The 23,881-nt window shown below is 38.5% G+C and overlaps 1 protein-coding gene across 1 annotated transcript in view; it reads right to left on the bottom strand.

The window, feature by feature from the left end:
- Window positions 1-467: 467 nt before the first annotated feature.
- LOC128744035 (zwei Ig domain protein zig-8) overlaps window positions 468-23,881 on the bottom strand; it is a 67,379-nt gene continuing 43,965 nt past the window's right edge. The window contains exons 6-7 of the mRNA XM_053840778.1: window positions 768-904; window positions 468-580 (exon numbers count right to left, since the gene is read on the bottom strand). Coding sequence (XP_053696753.1) covers window positions 468-580; window positions 768-904 — 250 coding nt within the window. The remainder of the gene's footprint in view (window positions 581-767; window positions 905-23,881) is intronic.

Genomic DNA, 23,881 nt, shown 5'->3' with positions numbered 1-23,881 from the left:
AAAGCCGAAAACATTTAAGCTTTTTAAAATTTTAAAAAATTCGTCGAATGGATTCGTTTTGTTTTTGTTTTATGTTCGGGAAGATAAAAAATACTCATCACTCATCAGCATTACACTCGTACTCTAGGAAAGATACACCAAAAAATGTTACACACAGCTAGACGTGATGCCGTGACACAATCTATGTTCAATTAGTGGGATTTGATGTGGATTGTTTGCTGTAAGTTTACGCAATAGATGCAGTACGGATTCTCTAGACTTCAAATAGTTTCCGAGTAATTAACTTTGATTTAGTTTTAGCCTCGCAAAGTTTACTCGTTGGCTTCCATGGATCAACCATTTTTACATCATACATACACACGTACACCTACCGACACACGTACACACATACGTACAGACGGACCGGGCTAGAAGCGACCAAACGGGAGCGCATGGGGATAAATTGCCTAAACTGCCGGAATCTACAGTCACCGGACACTGCTGCAGGCCAGTAGCACCAGCAGCAGCAACGTCGCCGTCGTGCTGGTTAATGGACGCCATTTCGTGGAACCGCCGTGCTGCATGGCGGCAGGATTCTCACCTGCGAAAAGACAGAGACAGACAGAGAGAGAGAGAGTGGGAAATTTAATAGTGGATCATTAAAAAATTATCGAAAAATTCCAGCTAGTCAGCAGGTGAAAGCTCGGTATGAATATGTGTGTGTGTCTGTATGTGTGTCTTGTAAATGTGCTGAAATTTGGCGCATCTGGTAGGTTAATCGTAGTTACCGTTGAGAACATGGACCGACACCGTTGCCTGGGCGATGTCCGCCAGTGCACAGGTGTAATTTCCGGAATCGTACCGATTGGCGTTCGCAATGTACAAGCGGCTCATGGCGCCACCTGTCAGCAGGTCCGTTTTGACGCTGTAAGTGAGATACGTGAGAACATGTTTATTATTTTAAATACGGATTATTCACAGCATGCTGGCGCTGCTGGTGCTGATGCTGGCGTTAATTTAGGTTTGCTTAAATTGTCTGTACGGTTTTTGGTTTGCATAAATTTGCGAACAAAGCCACGTTCGATTGAGTGGAACTATTTTTCATTCGCTCCTTGGCCCTCGCTCGGGTTGCTTCGCACACAACAGCTGGCTAGGCTAGAGTAAAGAGTAGTGCAGTCATAGATTGTTTCTTCTTTCCCGAAGAAGAGAACACCGCAGTTGGCGCTGGCGATGCTGGCTTGGCTTCTGCCTGGTAGAACATTAATACAAAGTACGGCAAAGTTTACTGCGATAACTTTTGCTTTTTTTCCTCTTCTGTTTCCGGAAATATTAGCGCTCTTATAGAACAGTATCATTAGCTTACGTAATGGAGCTGCCATTTGGGCAGGATTGTAAATTACAACAATCTTCCGCGGTGTCTGTGTCTGACGCTCGGAAGGGTAATTGTTTCTTTAGTATGTAGATTTCTTACGATTTTTGTTTTCGTTCTAATGACGCTTTTGAAAATGTATGTCTGACTATATATTTGGATTTTAGGATTAAGATTTTAAGCACAAAATTCCGATTACATTGTCTATTGTGATTAGTAATAAGTGTCAGTGTTTTTTAGACGTTTTTAATTAAAAATGGGTTAATCAACGATGTGTCTGCATATTTTTCATTTAAAGTGTATTCAAATATCAACATAACCTGCAACTTTGTTTTGAATTTTAATTCCTTTAAGAGTCGTGGTAATTATTGACGCAAAAAGCGATCACGTGATAAGTCTGCTGTTGAAAAATTTTCAACTGTGTTAAGCTGAAGCCTCTCGTAGTCCGTTCGTCTGAAGTTCAACCTCAAAAATTCTCTAGATCTCAGGAATACTGATGGCACATTTAAATTGATCTTCTCCAGAAATAGCGGAGAATTAACATTTCCGAGCAATAGCTTAGCTGCGAACATGGCCCTGGCTGAGTTTCGACGATGCTGTAAGTTTTCCATTCCAATCAGACGACAGCGATCTTCGTACGGCGGTAGGTGTGTCGGATTACTCCATGGAAGCAGCCTCAAAGCGAACTTTATAAAACGTTTTTGGACAGCTTCAATCCTAGTTACCCAGTAGTTTGTGTAAGGACTCCATACTACTGAAGCTGTTTCTAAAACCGAGCGAACAAGGGCATACAATAATGATCGCAGGCAATAGGGATCTCGGAAATCACTGGCAGCTCTGGATATAAAACCTAAATTTCTGTTGGCTTTGGCAATCATACTCGAGTAATGATTTCTGAACGAGAACTGTGAATCTAGCAAAACTCCAAGGTCTTTCACCACTTTAACTCTATGGAGGGGGCATCCGCCGATTTCATAAACCCAATCAATAGTCGATTTTTTGCGCGTGAAGGATATTATACAACATTTCTGTACACTAATTTCCAGTTGATTCCAGCCGCACCAATCCTCAAACAATTTCACTAGCCGTTGTAATTCGCTGCATTCTGCAATTGATTTCACGATAGTAAAAATCTTCAGATCATCAGCATACGCAAGTCTACAAGCATCCGGTATTAGCAAACAGATATCATTAAAGAATATCGAGAATAGTAATGGCCCCAGGTTACTTCCTTGTGGTACTCCAGATTTGTTTGTAAAGCTGTACGACTGACATGAACCAAGTTGGATATTTAATTTACGGTTTACTAAGTAGGATCTCAACCAACCTACGAAATGTGACGAGGCACCCAAGCGATTGATTTTAGCCAACAGTAGTTAATGATCAACACGGTCGAAAGCTGCTTTAAGGTCAGTGTAAATTGTATCTATCTGGTATCCATCTTCAATAGCATTGATGCAGAGCGATGAGAATTCAACAAGATTTGTTTCTATTGATCTCCCTTTGAAGAATCCATGCTGAGCAGGCGATATGTATGATTTGACTGCGGCAAAAAGTACGTCTCCTACTAAAATTTCCAAAAGTTTGGATCCGGCACACAACGAAGTGATCCCACGGTAGTTAGTGATGTCACGTCTGTCTCCTTTTTTATGTACGGGAAACATTACAGATTGCTTCCAATTCTCGGGGAACTTTCGAAAAATTCGAAACCAATAAAAAACTTTACTGTATGCATTTTGTTTCGCGTTAACTTACAACTGATTCACAGTTAATTTTTATTTCTGAAAGAACTTAAATTGCGCTCAAAAAATACCCAGAATACTCATAAATTGGAGCATTTAAGCTCAATAAAATATTGCAATGTTGCGAAAATGTGTCAAAGTTATGGATCTGTGCTGTACTCATTGTCATCGCTTCGCCGCTGTTCAATGCCGGCAATTCGCCACTACGAAGTTGCTGATATCGGTTTGATTTTTGTGTGAGAAAAAAAGAGAAGGAAGTATTTTTGCTTTTGTTTTCACGTAAGTTTTGACAATTCGGCATGGAGTTTCGTGTGAGTGCGAACAGGCTCAGAAATCTCTTTTACTTTCGTAGTCGCGAATACTCAGTTGTAAATGTTCAATAAAAACTTAGGTTTACAACCGAAATGCAACTTTAACCTGTCATTCTGGCTGAAAACATCGGCGTTAGAAATAAAACATTTTTATAACATCTTGTTTTCCATGAAACTTATTTATAATTTAAATAACTGTTTTCTGAATATTTTTCTAAAAAACATGTTGCAAGTGTTACTTGGGTTAGAAGGACCATTTGCTTCCCATCGTCAAAAAACCACTACAAGAATACAACACACTGCTTCCAAAAAGATTCTGCACCGTCTCACCAGACGAAAGCTATACAGGCTTAGTATGAGGATAATTTGCTGGATTTTATTTCTTCGAAAGAGTGGCCTGCCTCTTCGCCTATTTTGAATCTTCTCGACTTCTATGCATGGGATTGCATGATAAGCAAACTAGGGAGCACCAAAGGATGCTGCGCTGTAGTAACGCTTGTCGGTTCATTAGAATCAGCCTTCATCGCCATGTTGGCTGAGCCATCGGGATCAATCATCATAGTCACATCCGGTTTCTGATAAACATTTTGACTAAAAAATGTGCTAAATCACAGTGCGCCTCGACCCTTATTGCGGTGGGAGCGCAAGATCAGGCTCGAATTTGGGGGAATCAATTATATCGACGTTTCGGCCTTACGTGTTGATCACCGATCGCTTCTGCGCTAATCTGCTCGTCGAACTTGATCCAAGAGCAGATTTTATAAACTCTAACGGCTTCTTTGCGTACTCCAATGGCGACTTCACCTTCGTTCACCGTGACCACATCTCGACAAACGTATACTTTTTTCAGCACTGGATTATAAATCCTGTACCCTTTCGAGTTTTCCGCATATCCGACGAAAATACCCTCTTCGGACTTCGCATCGAATTTCTGGCGCTTCTGGTTCGGGATAAAACACATCGCTTTCGTCCCAAACCACGCCTCTTCTGGCGTACCTGACTCCAGGAATCTCGTAGGACATCTGTCGACCAGGTTAGCCACCGTGGAAACTGCTTTTGCTCAAAACTTCTTCGGTAAATGAGCTTCATTGATCTGGCTTTCTCCACCAGTGCGGTAGTGCGCAGTGGTTTTAATGCCCGGAACCGTGAACTTTTTCAATAGCTCTTTTAAAAGTGATTTTATATAGTATATTTCGGAAAATTCTTGTATATCAACAGACGCAACGGTTGATAGTTAGTTTTAGTTTGAAACTCAACCATAGATGACGCTGCAAAATCAAACTTTTTTGTTTTATGATATAGAGCTATGCTTTCTTCGGAAAAATTGTAGATAATCTTATTGTAAAAATATTCGCCGAAGCCATCATTTTTCTAAGTATCACAATTTTAGAGATATTAAGCGTCATTTATAACAGACCCGAAAATTAAATTTTATCAGTATATATTCAAAACTACACAATTTAGACAACAACAATATTCTTCAGATATGTAGATATCATAAAAATACACCATTTTGCAGAAGACGGCGAGCCTGTAACTTTTACTCAGACCGAATTATTGACAGATTTGGTGTACAAAATGGTATATTTTGTGCTCGTATAGACTGAAAAGTTGCCAAAATGTGGCATTTGAAACAAAAACAAACTGAAAGAACATTTGAAATTGATCTTAAATTGTGTTGAGACATTTGCCTCTTTCTGTAGCTTCATGGATTAACCACACTTCCGATAACAATGGGTTTGTAGCCAGATCAGGAACGTGTAGAGCTTCTTGTCCCTCGATTGGTCCTTCCTCCAACTCAGTCGCTACCACCCCGTTGGCAATGAATTTGATCGACTTTTCTCGTTGTATCAATGGAAACTACTTGGTCTTCATGCTTCTGGAAGTTTTCCTCACTCCTCGTCACGTGAGAGCTTGCCGCTGAATCGATACACCACGCTTCTTCCTCATCGCTCACCGTTGTCAGTTTTGCACACCACAAAGCCTTTCTTTTTTGGTTTGGAAGTGCTCTATTTATGCGGAAAACTCCCCTTTCCCTGATCTGGTTTCTTGCACGTAAAGCATGTTCCGTTAATTGTCCCGATCATTTCACGCACTGCAAAACAAAAGGCGAAGCATCCGACCTATCCGAATGCTTTTTGAAATTAAATGAAATTAAAATTGACATTGGACATTAAATTAGACTTGAATTCGGACCAATTTGAACCGAACATGGACACGAAGTTTTGTTACCGTTTTCTCGCTTTTTGTTTCGTTTTTTTTTTAATTTTTCCAAACCTGTTTCTTTATTTTTACTTCCACTTTCCTTTCGTTTTCTTTCTTTTTCGCTCGTTTTTCATTTTTTCTATCCCGTGTTCCCTGTTTCATTGATCAGTTTTTCTCCGTTTCCTATCCCATTTCTTTTTGTTTTCGGTTCTGTTTTTGACTCGTTTATTGTTTTTTTCTTTGCCGTTTTCTGTCTTGTTTCTTCCCCTTTGTTTTCGTTTCCAGTTCTTGTCTTGTTCTTGTTTTCCTTTTTTTATCCTCCCATATTGTGTCCCAACTTGCTACTTTTATATTTCGTTTGACTGGTCTTTTTCCCGTTTTCCTCTATCAATTCTATTTTCTCGCTCACTGTTTTTCTTTTTCCTTTTGATTTCTCTTGTTTTCTGCTCCGTGTAGCATTGGGCGATACTGTATCTGTATCGAAAAAATCGATACTTTTGAGCCGATACATCGATATTTTGGATCGATACTGAGCGTCCCGATACCGGCCAATATCGATGCTAAAACGACGATATTTGTATCGATACCTTTATAGTAAATGCTAGAGAAACTAAAATACTTTACTTATCCTAATGCGATGTCCATTAGGATTTCACCTGCATAACAATGTTCGGCCAACAAACTCGATCCATGGCTGTCCGCCTCCAATTTCTCGAATGTCCCACACTTTCCAGGACTTGCTCCATATGGTCTAACCGTCAAGCACGCTGCGTACCTCTGCGCCTGGTACCAACCGAATGCGAGGCAAATATCATTTTTACGGGATTGTTTTCTGGCATTCTCACAACATGTCCCGGCCATTGTACTCTTCCAGCCTCAGCAACTTTCTGAATGCTGGGTTGGCCGAAAAGCTGCGCCAGCTTGTGGTTCATGTTTTTCCTCCATAGACCGTACTCACATACACCACCAAAGATGATCCTAAGCACACGACGTCCAAAAGTGATCAGTCTCCGTCGAGCATTGTCCACGTTTCGTGCCCGTAGACTATCGGTCTTATTTGCGCTTTGTACATGGTACATTTGGTACAGGGATGAAGCTTGCCAGATTTTAGGGTCTTGTAGAATCCGTAGTAAGCACGACTTCCGGCAAGAATACCTCTGCGTATTTCTCTGCTGCAGATGTTATCCGACCACCTCGAACTCGTAGAAATTAAAATAAGAGGTGTACCTAATTAATGCGGCAGCTAATTTTTTTTTTCGATAAATAAACTCTGTAAAAATAGATGCATTCCCAGGTCCAGTCTTAAATCAAATTTTAAGTAAAACTTCAATTTTAATTTGAACTCTAATTTAAAGTCGGATTTCTTGGGTGATGTAAAAAAATCAAATTCAATTTCAAATCCTATTTCAAGTTCAAGTATAAGTCCGATTTAACTCCAATTTCTGGCAAAGTTGTAAGTATAATTTCTAGTCAAATTTTACATCCAATTCACTATTAGTCTCTAGTAAAATTTTAAGTTCTTTATTATGTCCTATTTCAAGTTCAATTTCATGTCTCATTATAAGTCTTATTTCATGTGTAATTTCAAGTCCAATTTATATATTCTAGTCTGAATTGGTCCGAACTTGAGTTTAACTTCGCGTCCAATTTTTAGTGTGATTTGAAGTCCAAATTCAAGTTCCATTTCAAGTTTAATTTTAAGTTAAATTTAAAGTCTTACTTCCAGCTCAATTTAAAGTAAAGATTCAAGTTGAAATTGATTCAAACTGAAGTCCAATATCATTTGTTCATCAATATCAATTTGAAGTTCAATTTTAAGCATAATGCCATGCTCAATTCTAAGTTAAATTTCAGTTCCCATTCCAAGTTCAATATCAAGTTTAATTTCAGGTTCAATTTTAAGTAAAATTTCAAGTGCAATTCCAGCTCCGATTTTAAAATTAATTTCAAATGCAATTAGACAACTCACAAGTTGCTGAATGAAGCTCTGCTTTCCTCAATGGAGGTAGCTGTCTTGGCACTCGAAGATGGATGTGGTTGGATACGCTAGACCGTCAATGAAGCCGCAACTGCGTTGTTAAGTGAAGAAACCCTGAGTGCATGAAATAACTTTTGACGGAGATGAACTGGAAGGGGTTGATGAATTCATAAATTAGGGATCTCTGGCAACCGCCGTCAATCATACGAGTAAGCAGATTCAACGACGCATTCTAGCTAAGTCAGGTCTACTTTTCCCTTCGTAAGTCATTTCGATCAAGGAGCATAAACCGTATGCAAAATATAAAAGCATTTGCTAGCGCTTGGCTGAGTGGTCGATTTCTGGTCGGCCCGGCCGGTTTTTCACTTGCAAAGCCGGTGACCGATCAATCTGGCAAAAAGTCGGTTTACCAACTTAAAAAAACGGATTTGTACTTTTTGTCCGATTTTTAAAATTTATTTTTCATTTCCATCATTCCACTAGATTTTCTAATAAATTTTGTAGCAATCCTGAGCATTTCGTTGCAGTTTCCGGTCAAAAAAAAGATTAAAACCGCAGGCCTGACCAGTCCGACTCAGCTATTATTTTGTTCCTAACGAGATTTCGTATGAGAACGAAAGAGAATCAACAGTAGTAAAAGCACACGCATATAATTTTCTAAAAAATTAAGCTTAATAATAAACAAGAGTGTGGTTTTCGTTGCACCCTGTCAGTGTATCGATACCGATATCGATACCACTTGTATCGATACTTGCCGCCCGATGTTTCAACGGGATCGATACCTTTACAAAAATTGTATCGATATTCGAATATCGATGCTTTTCGCAGTATCGCCCAATGCTAGCTCCGTGTTCTTCTCGCTCCCTTTCTTCCTTTGCTCTATTCGCCCTTTCCTTTTCCCTGTTTCTTGTTTTCTTCTTTCTGTTCGTTTTTTGCCCTGTTCCTGAGCCTTAATTCTCCTTTATTTCGTTTTTCGCCTTTTTCCTTTCGTTTGTCTTCATTTTTCCTCTTTTCTGTCTCGTTTTTTTGTCATTTTCTGTTCGACATACGACTTTTTTCTTTTAGTCGGTCTCGGTTTTCATATTTTTTTACCTTTTTCCGTTCTCCCTCCTATTATGTCCTACTTTTTCCCCTTTCTGTCACGTTTTGTTTTTTTTCCTCTGTTTTATCCTTTTTGTCTTCCGTTATCATTTTCTCTCCTTATGTTTTTCAAAAAGAACACTGGAACTGTCCTGTTATTTTTCTCAGAAAAACTGTCCAGAAGAATGGTTTTTTAAGGTTTTTTCCGTTCTCCTTTCTCCATTTTTACGCTCCCGTATTTTCTCCTTTTCTTTGCCTCCTTTTCGATCCCGTTTTTCTCTTTTCGGTCCAGTTTATCCTCATGTTCTTTCTTGTGTTCATCGTTATCTCTGTATGGTTTTTCTTTCATTTCTCTCATTTTTCCTTTTTTCTTGTTCCGTCCAATCTTTTCATTTTCCCTAGTTTCTCTTGCGATTTCTTCTACTCTACACTTTACTCTTCTTCTCTAGGAATAAGAAAAAAACTCCTTTTATGTTCACTTTTTCCTGGATCCTGTTTATTTTCTTTTTTTCGTGCCAGTTAGGGGCTATTGCAATTTTAAAGTTAAAGTTTTAAGCCTCCATCAGGGAACAAAAAAACTTCTTCGGCATGAGTAACACTAGCCTAAAGAACTTGTAAAATGAATGTACTGAATGTTAACGCGTCTAGCACGAAAAAGAAGCGAAAGTTCAAACAACGTAATGACCGAAAAGCGGTAGAAAAGTTTTTATTTTCGATTTTGTTCTCTTTTGATAAGTTTTTGCATACCATAGCATAGCATAGTTTGACCACGGGCCATTTGTTAGTTGTTTCATGGCAAATTTATGAAATATCACATATTTTTTTGAAACGATGGTTCTACAATTGATGAAGGGACGGTAGGGGAAAGAAATGAAAATTTTTTGGTGAAGGAGGGGGAAGAGCGGAAAGTAAGGGGGGGGGGGGGGGGGGGGGTATTGGTAGCTATGCTATGGGCAAGCATAAACAAAACAAAAAATATTAACAAAAAGAGGAGAGAGAGTGCTCACACATACACACTCTCATTTATCTCTGAGCTCGTTTGTTGTTGAGCATAAGGGCCGCGAAAAAATTCCAAAATTTTAGTTGCCACCCGTTATTTCGCAACCGGTAAGAGATAGATAGTTACTATATTCAGCAAAGTTGCTTATTTTAATATGTTCTGCAAATTTTTGAAGAAAAATTTTTTTAATTATTTAAAAAAACAAAAGTTGTGTCACCTTAATAGGTGAATTCACGTGAATAGTGCAGAAAGATGCGCTATATTTTATTATTAAACTTCTTTGAAGACATCACCCTTGAAAAATTACGCATTTTTTACCAAATTGCTAATGTCCGCGTTTTTTTTTTAAATTTGACCACTGTGAGCTGGTGTTTTAAGAGCTGAAACCAGAGATGTAAATGTTTCGTGATTTTTCAGGATTATCCAGACTGGTTTGGTATTGAAGCTGATCATTCATTTCCTTACTATCCAGCAGGCTTAGCATGCTCTTTTCGCTTCGATTGAGCTCTTTTGATTACAGTATTTCAGCCAAACAGAATATGAAAAGGATGTTATGGGGCATTTATAGGGCTAGTAATCATCTACAATATTGCTCAAAAAAAGTAAAGTTTTATCTTTTGTAGGTTTGCAATGGCGTCGGCAGCAAAAGGAGCGTTTTTTTTGCTACCAATGGCGAAGCGGCCTCATAGTGCCATAAATACAAAAGACATAGCAATACTTACTTCAATAGTATTGCAGATAACAACTAACTCTGCATATGCTCCATAACCCACTTTTTCATATGCTGTGGTGCAGTAACCAAAAGAGCATCGAAATCGAAGCGAAAAGAGCGTGCCAAGCCAGCTATCCAGCATTTAGCTCTAGTAGATGTTGTCGCATTTGCTTTACTTTGAAGCTTTCAAACTTTTTTCGTATAATTGCCGAAACCGGACGACGCGAAACTAGCGAAGATGGAGCTAGAACAATAGTGACGTCTTATGGACGTCCATTCTCATAAAATTTCGTGTCGGTGCTACTGTGGCAGACATTTAAGTAACATAAATTTAGTTATTTCATAAAGAAAGTAAAAGAAGAGAACAACCCTGTTTTACGCTGTTTCTTATTCACTGTGCATCCCGAATTCGGACAAAATACTTGGCAACTCTGGCTGCAACGAAACAAATAATTAAAGTTATATAAATTAGGGCTTATCTTTCAACAGAGCCGAGTGGATTAGCCATCCAAACCACAATTTTGAGATCAGGCTGCCGGGAATCACACAGCATCGCATCTACCAGCTTAGCTAATGAATCTTAACGATAGCGAATTACCGGGTATGATCACGTGGAGGCGCTAGGTAGGAACTTGGGATGACCTATGCGCTATGTTGGACGTTTCTTTGCCATTACTACAATTTGGCATCACTGACCAGTTTGTTTACGTTTATTTTGTTAACGGCTCTGCTTCTATATTTTTTACTGTGAAATTGCACATGTTGTGCGGTTTAGAGTTGAATACATTCTTTACTGTGTTCGGTTTTGTACCGGGTTTGTGGAATATCGCTCAATCGTGCTCATTGTTTACATTTGCCGATTCCACCACATTGACCAAACGTAGATCATATTAAGGGGCCTTCCCGTCGCCCCGCTTTGTTCAAAGTAATTTGATTTGAGGTGGCTCACTGCTCTGTTCAAAGTATCTTGACTTAAGGTGGTTCATCACTGCCAGGGGTTGTTCACTATAGAGCGTGCTTATGATCATTGCGTCAAACCGGTCAATGTGACTGATGAGACGATCACCTGCATGGGCTTTTGCGAGCAGGTCACTCATGCGAAATGTGCACGATTGAGAATTTCGATTGAAAATCCATGTGTGAAAGAATTTTTTTTGGATGTACGAACAATACGCTTCAAACAGGCTTTATCATCCGTCGGCCTGGCTGCCCCTTCAATGTCTGCCATCTTTCTTAACGGCAAGGAGATAAAACAGCTCTCTAAGAAAGTGCAAGAGACTGTCTGTACAGCACTAGCCCCTAGAATTGCCGTTGACGAACCACCGATGAGACGTCGCCTGAATGAGCGCTTCAACTTTCTTATTGCTGTAACAGAGTCGAACTTCGTCGAATGCGTATAATCAGTGCAACCAGCAGCTAATTTACAAATTTATAAAACGAGATAATTGTGAACAGCGGTTTGTTCGCTAGCTATCAGCATTACATGTCTTCGGACCAGCATGGATTTTTTTTTTTGTAAAACGTTCAATCTCTACGAACCGCGTTGATATTGTCTCGTTCTGCCTGCGCAGCATGAATGAAGGAGTACAAATTGACGTAGCTGGAAGCAGCGTTTGATTGGATGGATCACGGTATGCTCCTTATAAAACTTGCGAAGCTGGGAGCCTCCGTACCATTCAGCAAGTGGCTACAATCGTATCCAACACACCATAGCCTGAATGTGAAGATCGGGTCCGAGCTTTCCGACTCGTTCTGCAACATCCCTGACATACCGCAGGGGAGCAACCTTGGACCAGTGCTCTTTTCTCTTCTTATAAATGAACTATCACATATAAATCCGGTATCGATAAAACATCGCACATGGTATATTCGGCATAGCCAAACGACATGTTCTGTGTCATGATAACCCTCACCACTAGTACAATGATTATCGGAAAAACAAGACACAACACTTATGGTTCTTACAAGAAAACATAGATACCTTTCCCGCTAACCGGTTTCGGGTATGATGCTATACCCATCATCAGAGCGACTAGAGAGGAGTGGTTGTCAGGCAACATGGAAAGGAAAATTTTCGACTATTTTGTCTGTTATACCATACGAAGACACAAATCTTCTACACGATTGTGAGGAACGTGCTGCTTCACGTCAAAAGCGCCGGCCGCAGAAATCACATCTGTGTAGGTCTATTCGTTTTCCTAGGCTAACGAACCTCTAATTTGTTTTCCCTAGTCCTCATATCGAGATACCTTTCACAAAATAACAAGCGGATTTGAGAGTCCCACACTTGCTAGATTTTGCTCAACTTGATAAAATTTAATTCAAATCAGGGAGGTTTACTTCACATTCCAGCTTTTCAAGGACGACTTTGCGGGAAATTGCTCAACTGCAAAAAGAATAATCAGAAAACGACTTTTGTGCATACTAGTCCTGTTTGCACAGAATAATTATCATTCGGTTCGCCATAGGTACTTTGAAAAAGTACCCAAAAAAGTTACAAGTGCCAACACGAATGTTCGTCCATACATAAATTTGGGGTCCCGCTATTTTCTTCGAGGTGGTACTTTAGAAGCTCAAGGCTGTGAGTCATTTCTGATTCATAGTCGCTTGTCAAAAGAAAATATAATTCTCAGCCCAAAAACGAATAGGAGAACCGAAAAATATTACTACAACTCGCATTGACTCGGTGAAAATTAATGAAAAGCTAAACAAGTGGTGGTCCGCTCATTCGTAAGTATCGTTACGAAAATGCCTGGCATTTATAAAGAGTGCATCAGTAATTGAGATGGATAACCGTTAGGAACGATACTGTTTTCCGGTTTTCCGTGAATGCAGTGCTGAAAAAAACGAGTGAAGTGGTACCTACCTATCTACGATTTGCTCGATGATTTGGCTTTTTGTGAAAGCTGTCGACTACAAGTTTATATCAGCCAACAGGTATATGTGCTAGAACAAAATATTCCTGTTGAAATGAAATATCAAGTAGTATTTTAGTTAATTCTCAGAATTTTTCAATAACTTTTGTTCAGAAGTGTTCAGAACAATTTACAACTTTCCAATGCACTGCAAACTAATTCTTTCAATTGAAATTTGTATCTACTACTGAACAAAAAACTCTTCTAATTAGTCAGTGCATTAGTTTTAATCATCCAGCATCGAAACTGTGTTTCGCTACAGGTGCGTTTCTTGTTTTTTTTTGTCGTTCGAGAATAAGAATAACTTCTGCTACTGAAATTGCATTTTTCTTACATTCCTATCCCGATATTAGTCGGTGCAAAGTTATCAATTGAAAATGATTTTATGTTGCTGAGAACTGCTTGTGCGATACTGATAAGCAGAGCTGAATGCGAACGAACTGGACTGTTAAAGTGCAAGAGTACAAGGAAACTGGAAAGTTGCTTGCATTCAGAAGCTGCCAATAAATCAAATTCATTGAGTGCAATTTTTATGAAACAAATAATTTATTGATATATTCGGCTTCATAAAGGAACCACAAACAATGGCCATTTAACAATGCAATTGTGATTATTAAAATAAATACTCTTATTTTAAACCCAATAAAAAATATAATAAATAAAAATTTTATTACTCTTTTCTGGGAAAAACTGTTTCTCATTATGTTTTGAATGCAAAACTAACATTTTACGACGGTACATAACCGACTGGTTTCTTAGTATTCTCCACAAATGGCCCGCAAATAGCGTTAAACTCCTTCAGAACAAGCTTAAAACCTGATTCGTCAAAATTGAAAATTCTCTCACGTTTGACAAAAATGGAAGGTTTAATGCCCTCTTCTTGAAACGCATTTTCAATTTCATTATTCAGAAGAAAGTGATGATTTTGTTATAATATTAGAGTAATTCTCGTTGAAACGTGGCCACTACTGACACGAAGTCTTCAAATATTCGAACTTTTTGCTTAATTGGTTGAAAATGATTCACATGTTCACCGAGGGGCCTAACAGTTTCAAGAAACGTTGAATTTGGAGCAAACCGTGAGATCTATATCATGTGATATTTAGACTAATCTCAAGATTTTAGTCTTGACCTTGGAATGAGGTCATACATATATTAATATTTTTTTGAAACGATGGTTCTACAATTGATGAAGGGACGGTAGGGGAAAGAAATGAAAATTTTTGGTGAAGGAGGGGGAAGAGCGGAAAGTAAGGGGGGGGGGGGGGGGGGGAGGGGGTATTGGTAGCTATGCTTGACAAGTAGTCATTTTGACTCCTACCTTTTGTCCAATGCTGGAAGGTGCATGAGTCGAACCAAGCTGTAATCTGAGATTATAACCGGATTCGAACCCACAACACCCTCCAGGGCATGTGGTTCGCTGGTACTTGTACCTTTGAACCATAGAGGCGCTGGACAAGGAACAAGTACCAGCGAACCACATGCCCTGGAGGGTGTTGTGGGTTCGAATCCGGTTATAATCTCAGATTACAGCTTGGTTCGACTCATGCACCTTCCAGCATTGGACAAAAGGTAGGAGTCAAAATGACTACTTGTCAAGCATAGCTACCAATACCCCCTCCCCCCCCCCCCCCCCTTACTTTCCGCTCTTCCCCCTCCTTCACCAAAAATTTTCATTTCTTTCCCCTACCGTCCCTTCATCAATTGTAGAACCATCGTTTCAAAAAAATATTAATATATGTATGACCTCATTCCAAGGTCAAGACTAAAATCTTGAGATTAGTCTAAATATCACATGATATAGATCTCACGGTTTGCTCCAAATTCAACGTTTCTTGAAACTGTTAGGCCCCTCGGTGAACATGTGAATCATTTTCAACCAATTAAGCAAAAAGTTCGAATATTTGAAGACTTCGTGTCAGTAGTGGCCACGTTTCAACGAGAATTACTCTAATATTATAACAAAATCATCACTTTCTTCTGAATAATGAAATTGAAAATGCGTTTCAAGAAGAGGGCATTAAACCTTCCATTTTTGTCAAACGTGAGAGAATTTTCAATTTTGACGAATCAGGTTTTAAGCTTGTTCTGAAGGAGTTTAACGCTATTTGCGGGCCATTTGTGGAGAATACTAAGAAACCAGTCGGTTATGTACCGTCGTAAAATGTTAGTTTTGCATTCAAAACATAATGAGAAACAGTTTTTCCCAGAAAAGAGTAATAAAATTTTTATTTATTATATTTTTTATTGGGTTTAAAATAAGAGTATTTATTTTAATAATCACAATTGCATTGTTAAATGGCCATTGTTTGTGGTTCCTTTATGAAGCCGAATATATCAATAAATTATTTGTTTCATAAAAATTGCACTCAATGAATTTGATTTATTGGCAGCTTCTGAATGCAAGCAACTTTCCAGTTTCCTTGTACTCTTGCACTTTAACAGTCCAGTTCGTTCGCATTCAGCTCTGCTTATCAGTATCGCACAAGCAGTTCTCAGCAACATAAAATCATTTTCAATTGATAACTTTGCACCGACTAATATCGGGATAGGAATGTAAGAAAAATGCAATTTCAGTAGCAGAAGTTATTCTTATTCTCGAACGACAAAAAAAAAACAAGAAACGCACCTGTAGCGAAACACAGTTTCGATGCTGGATGATTAAAACTAATGCACTGACTAATTAGAAGAGTTTTTTGTTCAGTAGTAGATACAAATTTCAATTGAAAGAATTAGTTTGCAGTGCATTGGAAAGTTGTAAATTGTTCTGAACACTTCTGAACAAAAGTTATTGAAAAATTCTGAGAATTAACTAAAATACTACTTGATATTTCATTTCAACAGGAATATTTTGTTCTAGCACATATACCTGTTGGCTGATATAAACTTGTAGTCGACAGCTTTCACAAAAAGCCAAATCATCGAGCAAATCGTAGATAGGTAGGTACCACTTCACTCGTTTTTTTCAGCACTGCATTCACGGAAAACCGGAAAACAGTATCGTTCCTAACGGTTATCCATCTCAATTACTGATGCACTCTTTATAAATGCCAGGCATTTTCGTAACGATACTTACGAATGAGCGGACCACCACTTGTTTAGCTTTTCATTAATTTTCACCGAGTCAATGCGAGTTGTAGTAATATTTTTCGGTTCTCCTATTCGTTTTTGGGCTGAGAATTATATTTTCTTTTGACAAGCGACTATGAATCAGAAATGACTCACAGCCTTGAGCTTCTAAAGTACCACCTCGAAGAAAATAGCGGGACCCCAAATTTATGTATGGACGAACATTCGTGTTGGCACTTGTAACTTTTTTGGGTACTTTTTCAAAGTACCTATGGCGAACCGAATGATAATTATTCTGTGCAAACAGGACTAGTATGCACAAAAGTCGTTTTCTGATTATTCTTTTTGCAGTTGAGCAATTTCCCGCAAAGTCGTCCTTGAAAAGCTGGAATGTGAAGTAAACCTCCCTGATTTGAATTAAATTTTATCAAGTTGAGCAAAATCTAGCAAGTGTGGGACTCTCAAATCCGCTTGTTATTTTGTGAAAGGTATCTCGATATGAGGACTAGGGAAAACAAATTAGAGGTTCGTTAGCCTAGGAAAACGAATAGACCTACACAGATGTGATTTCTGCGGCCGGCGCTTTTGACGTGAAGCAGCACGTTCCTCACAATCGTGTAGAAGATTTGTGTCTTCGTATGGTATAACAGACAAAATAGTCGAAAATTTTCCTTTCCATGTTGCCTGACAACCACTCCTCTCTAGTCGCTCTGATGATGGGTATAGCATCATACCCGAAACCGGTTAGCGGGAAAGGTATCTATGTTTTCTTGTAAGAACCATAAGTGTTGTGTCTTGTTTTTCCGATAATCATTGTACTAGTGGTGAGGGTTATCATGACACAGAACATGTCGTTTGGCTATGCCGAATATACCATGTGCGATGTTTTATCGATACCGGATTTATATGTGATAGTTCATTTATAAGAAGAGAAAAGAGCACTGGTCCAAGGTTGCTCCCCTGCGGTATGTCAGGGATGTTGCAGAACGAGTCGGAAAGCTCGGACCCGATCTTCACATTCAGGCTATGGTGTGTTGGATACGATTGTAGCCACTTGCTGAATGGTACGGAGGCTCCCAGCTTCGCAAGTTTTATAAGGAGCATACCGTGATCCATCCAATCAAACGCTGCTTCCAGCTACGTCAATTTGTACTCCTTCATTCATGCTGCGCAGGCAGAACGAGACAATATCAACGCGGTTCGTAGAGATTGAACGTTTTACAAAAAAAAAAATCCATGCTGGTCCGAAGACATGTAATGCTGATAGCTAGCGAACAAACCGCTGTTCACAATTATCTCGTTTTATAAATTTGTAAATTAGCTGCTGGTTGCACTGATTATACGCATTCGACGAAGTTCGACTCTGTTACAGCAATAAGAAAGTTGAAGCGCTCATTCAGGCGACGTCTCATCGGTGGTTCGTCAACGGCAATTCTAGGGGCTAGTGCTGTACAGACAGTCTCTTGCACTTTCTTAGAGAGCTGTTTTATCTCCTTGCCGTTAAGAAAGATGGCAGACATTGAAGGGGCAGCCAGGCCGACGGATGATAAAGCCTGTTTGAAGCGTATTGTTCGTACATCCAAAAAAAATTCTTTCACACATGGATTTTCAATCGAAATTCTCAATCGTGCACATTTCGCATGAGTGACCTGCTCGCAAAAGCCCATGCAGGTGATCGTCTCATCAGTCACATTGACCGGTTTGACGCAATGATCATAAGCACGCTCTATAGTGAACAACCCCTGGCAGTGATGAACCACCTTAAGTCAAGATACTTTGAACAGAGCAGTGAGCCACCTCAAATCAAATTACTTTGAACAAAGCGGGGCGACGGGAAGGCCCCTTAATATGATCTACGTTTGGTCAATGTGGTGGAATCGGCAAATGTAAACAATGAGCACGATTGAGCGATATTCCACAAACCCGGTACAAAACCGAACACAGTAAAGAATGTATTCAACTCTAAACCGCACAACATGTGCAATTTCACAGTAAAAAATATAGAAGCAGAGCCGTTAACAAAATAAACGTAAACAAACTGGTCAGTGATGCCAAATTGTAGTAATGGCAAAGAAACGTCCAACATAGCGCATAGGTCATCCCAAGTTCCTACCTAGCGCCTCCACGTGATCATACCCGGTAATTCGCTATCGTTAAGATTCATTAGCTAAGCTGGTAGATGCGATGCTGTGTGATTCCCGGCAGCCTGATCTCAAAATTGTGGTTTGGATGGCTAATCCACTCGGCTCTGTTGAAAGATAAGCCCTAATTTATATAACTTTAATTATTTGTTTCGTTGCAGCCAGAGTTGCCAAGTATTTTGTCCGAATTCGGGATGCACAGTGAATAAGAAACAGCGTAAAACAGGGTTGTTCTCTTCTTTTACTTTCTTTATGAAATAACTAAATTTATGTTACTTAAATGTCTGCCACAGTAGCACCGACACGAAATTTTATGAGAATGGACGTCCATAAGACGTCACTATTGTTCTAGCTCCATCTTCGCTAGTTTCGCGTCGTCCGGTTTCGGCAATTATACGAAAAAAGTTTGAAAGCTTCAAAGTAAAGCAAATGCGACAACATCTACTAGAGCTAAATGCTGGATAGCTGGCTTGGCACGCTCTTTTCGCTTCGATTTCGATGCTCTTTTGGTTACTGCACCACAGCATATGAAAAAGTGGGTTATGGAGCATATGCAGAGTTAGTTGTTATCTGCAATACTATTGAAGTAAGTATTGCTATGTCTTTTGTATTTATGGCACTATGAGGCCGCTTCGCCATTGGTAGCAAAAAAAAACGCTCCTTTTGCTGCCGACGCCATTGCAAACCTACAAAAGATAAAACTTTACTTTTTTTGAGCAATATTGTAGATGATTACTAGCCCTATAAATGCCCCATAACATCCTTTTCATATTCTGTTTGGCTGAAATACTGTAATCAAAAGAGCTCAATCGAAGCGAAAAGAGCATGCTAAGCCTGCTGGATAGTAAGGAAATGAATGATCAGCTTCAATACCAAACCAGTCTGGATAATCCTGAAAAATCACGAAACATTTACATCTCTGGTTTCAGCTCTTAAAACACCAGCTCACAGTGGTCAAATTTAAAAAAAAAACGCGGACATTAGCAATTTGGTAAAAAATGCGTAATTTTTCAAGGGTGATGTCTTCAAAGAAGTTTAATAATAAAATATAGCGCATCTTTCTGCACTATTCACGTGAATTCACCTATTAAGGTGACACAACTTTTGTTTTTTTAAATAATTAAAAAAATTTTTCTTCAAAAATTTGCAGAACATATTAAAATAAGCAACTTTGCTGAATATAGTAACTATCTATCTCTTACCGGTTGCGAAATAACGGGTGGCAACTAAAATTTTGGAATTTTTTCGCGGCCCTTATGCTCAACAACAAACGAGCTCAGAGATAAATGAGAGTGTGTATGTGTGAGCACTCTCTCTCCTCTTTTTGTTAATATTTTTTGTTTTGTTTATGCTTGCCCAGTTTTGCTAAAAATGGCGTCGAAACAAGAAGCATTCCGCGACCGCGTTGTACACTTCTAGGAACTTCCATAGAAATCTCGGCAAAAAGTACACAGTACAACATTTAAAAAGCGAATGTGTTGCGGCTTCGACTGTTTACCATATCCTAAGATGCCCAACAACTATTCGCAAGCAAAGTAGTGGAAGAGCAGCAAAAATTATGGACGCAGAAGAACATCGTTCTCTTTCTCGTTTCTTCAACAACAAGCCCTCTGGTTTGGCTATCAATTAAGATGCATCAGACGAATGTTTGAAGAAAATTTGGATCCCGTTTCTACAAAAACATCATGCAGATGGACAATACGCGTTTTGACCGGATAGAGCATCATCGCATTACCCCAAAAAACACAAATGTTCCTGAATACCCATTCGATCCCATTTTTACCCACAAACCACGACCCGAAAAATCTGTCTCAGTGCGCCCAATCGAAAATTTCTTCGGAATGTTTAGTTGCTTGGTGAACAAAAACAACTGGAGAGCCACGAATTGCAAACAGTTGAAACGAAAGCTTCGCCGAACAGCCGATTACGAACCGTTTTCAAATGTACACTAGTTGTTTTTCAACAATGGATAATGTATCTTTAATTTCGGTAAATCAGATTTTCTTCACGTATTTTTGTCTTTTTTTGACAGCTTGAGAAAAAAATTCCAAAATTTTAGTTGCCACCCGTTATAATGATGTGTTAAAAAGGAGCGCTTAGAAATCAATTATGCTCAATAACTTTGCACACGATTTTTTTACTGCTTTCGAGTGTTCTACAAAGTTATTCAGTATGCTAAAATACACATTTTCACTGAAGACTATTTGTCGCTAGGATGCATATTTAATAAATTATAAAATAAATGAAATAAAAAATTTGTGTTATTCAAATTTTTTTTAATTTTCGGGCAGCTTCGCACAAACCAGACAACCATTACGTGAAAGTACTATATTTTATCTATAAAAAATATTTCCATCAGGAGCACTCCAAAGGAATCTCAGAAAAATCAATTGAAAACCCCTAATAGGAGAATTCACGTTTACCCTAATAGTGCAGAAAGATGCGCCATATTTTATTATTAAACCTCTCTAAAGACACCACCCTTGAAAACTTACCCATTTTTTTACCCAATTGCAATTGTCACGTTTTTTCAAAATTTGACCACTGTGCAGGGGTGACGAGTCTCAAACCATCATAAAATAAATTCATTGTATTGCAATTGTATGGGAGCCCCCTCCTTTTAGGGGGGAGGGTTCTCTAACATTCGTAAGAACCTTCTCTTTTCTCTTTTTTGTGCTTTGCCATTTTCCGTCTTGTTGTGTCTTTTTTCTCTTTTTAACTCCTTTCCGGTTTTTTCGTCTTCGTCTGTTCCTTTCATCTCTTATTATGTCCTCCTTTTCTATCGTATTCTGTTTTTTTCCGTTCTCATTCCGTTTTCATTTTTTCTCTTACTTTTCTACCTGTTCTGTTCATAATCCATTTCGATTTCGTTTTTTCTCCTTTTCTGTACATTTTGCTTCTCGTTTTCCACGTTGTCATTATCGCTTTTCTATCCTATCTTTCATTTCTCTTCTTTTCGTCATCGTTTTTCTTCTTTCCACTTTTTTCTGTCTTCGGGTTTTTGCTCATGTACTTTTCTCTATCTCCTTGTTTTTCTCTCATTTACTTTTTTCCATTTTTTCTCTTTTTATGTTCCGTTTTCCTTCCTAATCTGTCACTTTCTTTTTTTTTCTCTTTATTATTATTTTTTTTGTTTATTCTCTCTCTCACGGATAGAAAGAGAAGAAAAGTGAGAGCTAAAACCAAAAAACGACACAGAAAAGGAGGAAAGACGGAACTATTTTTACACAAATAATTCACTTACCGCAAAAATAGTAGCCTATTAAATTATGAACTGCAGACTTCTGGATTGCAGAAATTATTTTGTACTATATTAAAATTTAAAGAAAAGAAGGGACACGTGCCTTAGCCACTGAAACGCATATGTGAGAATCGGTTGTGCAATGACACATTCCAGCGTTACGGGACAGAATTAGCACTCATTTTTACTGTGTGAACTGCTACCTGTTTTACCAATTATATGGCAACTAACTTGTTAAATAGTTGACTAACGAGGACATTATCTTTCAGTTGAATGCCAGGGATTTGATGAAATAGCAACTGCCCAAGTAGCACAGTTTTCGCACTTATTGTTGCAGAAACTTATTTATGACTAAAATTAGTCGTAAATTGGTTGCCACAACTGGATTGTAACAACTGTGTTAGTAGGGTGATTTGTATAGTAGTATTGTACACGATTGTTGTATTACCGCGGACACTTCACTCACGCGCGTGCGGACAACTTTCACCCAACTTGTTAGCAGCTGATTCAACAGTCCTTGAGCCGAGAGACATAGCGGCATATACCGTGACAGCGGGAGTCGGAAAAAGGCTCTATATATATTAACTATGTACTTCTGGCTCAATTGCTTTCAATGTAATTTGAATCCTTTCCGATCGTCGCTCGGGGCTAAGCCACCCGCTACTGCGTAGGCTAGAAATGTGCGCTTCGGAGTGCACGCTTCTGCCGGCGCTGGTCGCCGGTGTTAGTTCGTGCTACGGCGAGCGGAAGGGTTTAGTTATTTTATTGTGACCTATGATTCATATGTTGTTTTGTTTTACTGATGCTAAATGAGAGTGACGTACGTATAGTACAGTAGGAAAGGTGTCCCGTAATGCTGGAATATGTCAATGCTGTCAGAAAATTTAAAAATCTTGATAAACAGTGCAACCAAAACGCATTTTTAAAAACTCAACATTTGTTGACATCATTGGGTGAAAAAAATTTAACATTCTTGCAATTTTGCATTGTTTAAAAAATCAATCTAGAGTCAATGAGAAAAATACATTTTTGCACCATACTTACTCGTATTGGAAGTACTTTTGAGAAAAACTACGAAAAGAAGGGGTATGTTCTGACGGAAAACCTCTATTATACAGGTGTACCAGTGCATAGTGGTTTGATTGCTCGGAATCATGAACTTTTTTAATAACTCTTTTCATAATGTTTTTTTCAATATGACTTCTTCGAAAGAATTTCTGTATTTAAATAGACGCAACAACTGGTGGTTAGTATTAGTTCGGAACTCAAACAAAGGTGGCGCTGAAAAATTTAATTTTCTAATTTGATGATATAGAGCTATAGTATGTTCTAGAAAGTTTTAGATAATTTTATTATGAAGCTTTTTGCTGAAAACATTTTTGAGATATTAGACGTCTTTTATGATGGACCCCCAAAAATCGGAGTTTTCACTGTAGCTTCAAAACTATATGGTTTAGGGAAAAATAATGTTGAGCAAACATTTGCATCTATTAAAATCACACACTTTTGCAGAAGAACGTGAACACGTATCTTCTATACAGAGCGAGTTAATGAACGATTTAGGTAAAAATTAGCCATGTTTCGTACTGCTATACAATAGAAAGTTGGAAAAACTGGCGACAGAGATATAATTAAAGTGAAAGTACATTCAAAACTGATCTTAAAACATGCTATGTCATTTGTCTCTTTACGTATCTTCTTCATATAATTTGCATGAGAAGTCAGAAGTGTTACTCAGTCTTTTTTCTCTCATTTACCAACTGTTTTCCGTTTAATTCTGTTACATAACAAAAATCAAGGTCAAGGTCAAGGTCAAGACTAAAAACTTGAGATTAGTCTATATCTCGGTAGCTAGTTTTTCCAACTTTTTATTGTATAGCAGTACGAAATATGGCTAATTTTTACCTAAATCGTTCATTAACTCGCTCTGTATAGAAGATACGTGTTCACGTTCTTCTGCAAAAGTGTGTGATTTTAATAGATGCAAATGTTTGCAAAACATTATTTTTCCCTAAATCACATAGTTTTGAAACTACAGTGAAAACTTCGATTTTTGGTCCGTCATGAAAGACGCCTAATATCTCAAAACCTGCGATACTTAGAGGAATAATGTTTTCAGTTTCAGATAAGATTATCTAA

This window comes from Sabethes cyaneus, chromosome 3, assembly GCF_943734655.1.
Source record: "Sabethes cyaneus chromosome 3, idSabCyanKW18_F2, whole genome shotgun sequence".
Classification (NCBI taxonomy): Eukaryota; Metazoa; Arthropoda; class Insecta; order Diptera; family Culicidae; genus Sabethes; species Sabethes cyaneus.
Note: the sequence above shows the minus strand (reverse complement) of the source record. Positions and strands in the feature narration are given on the sequence as shown.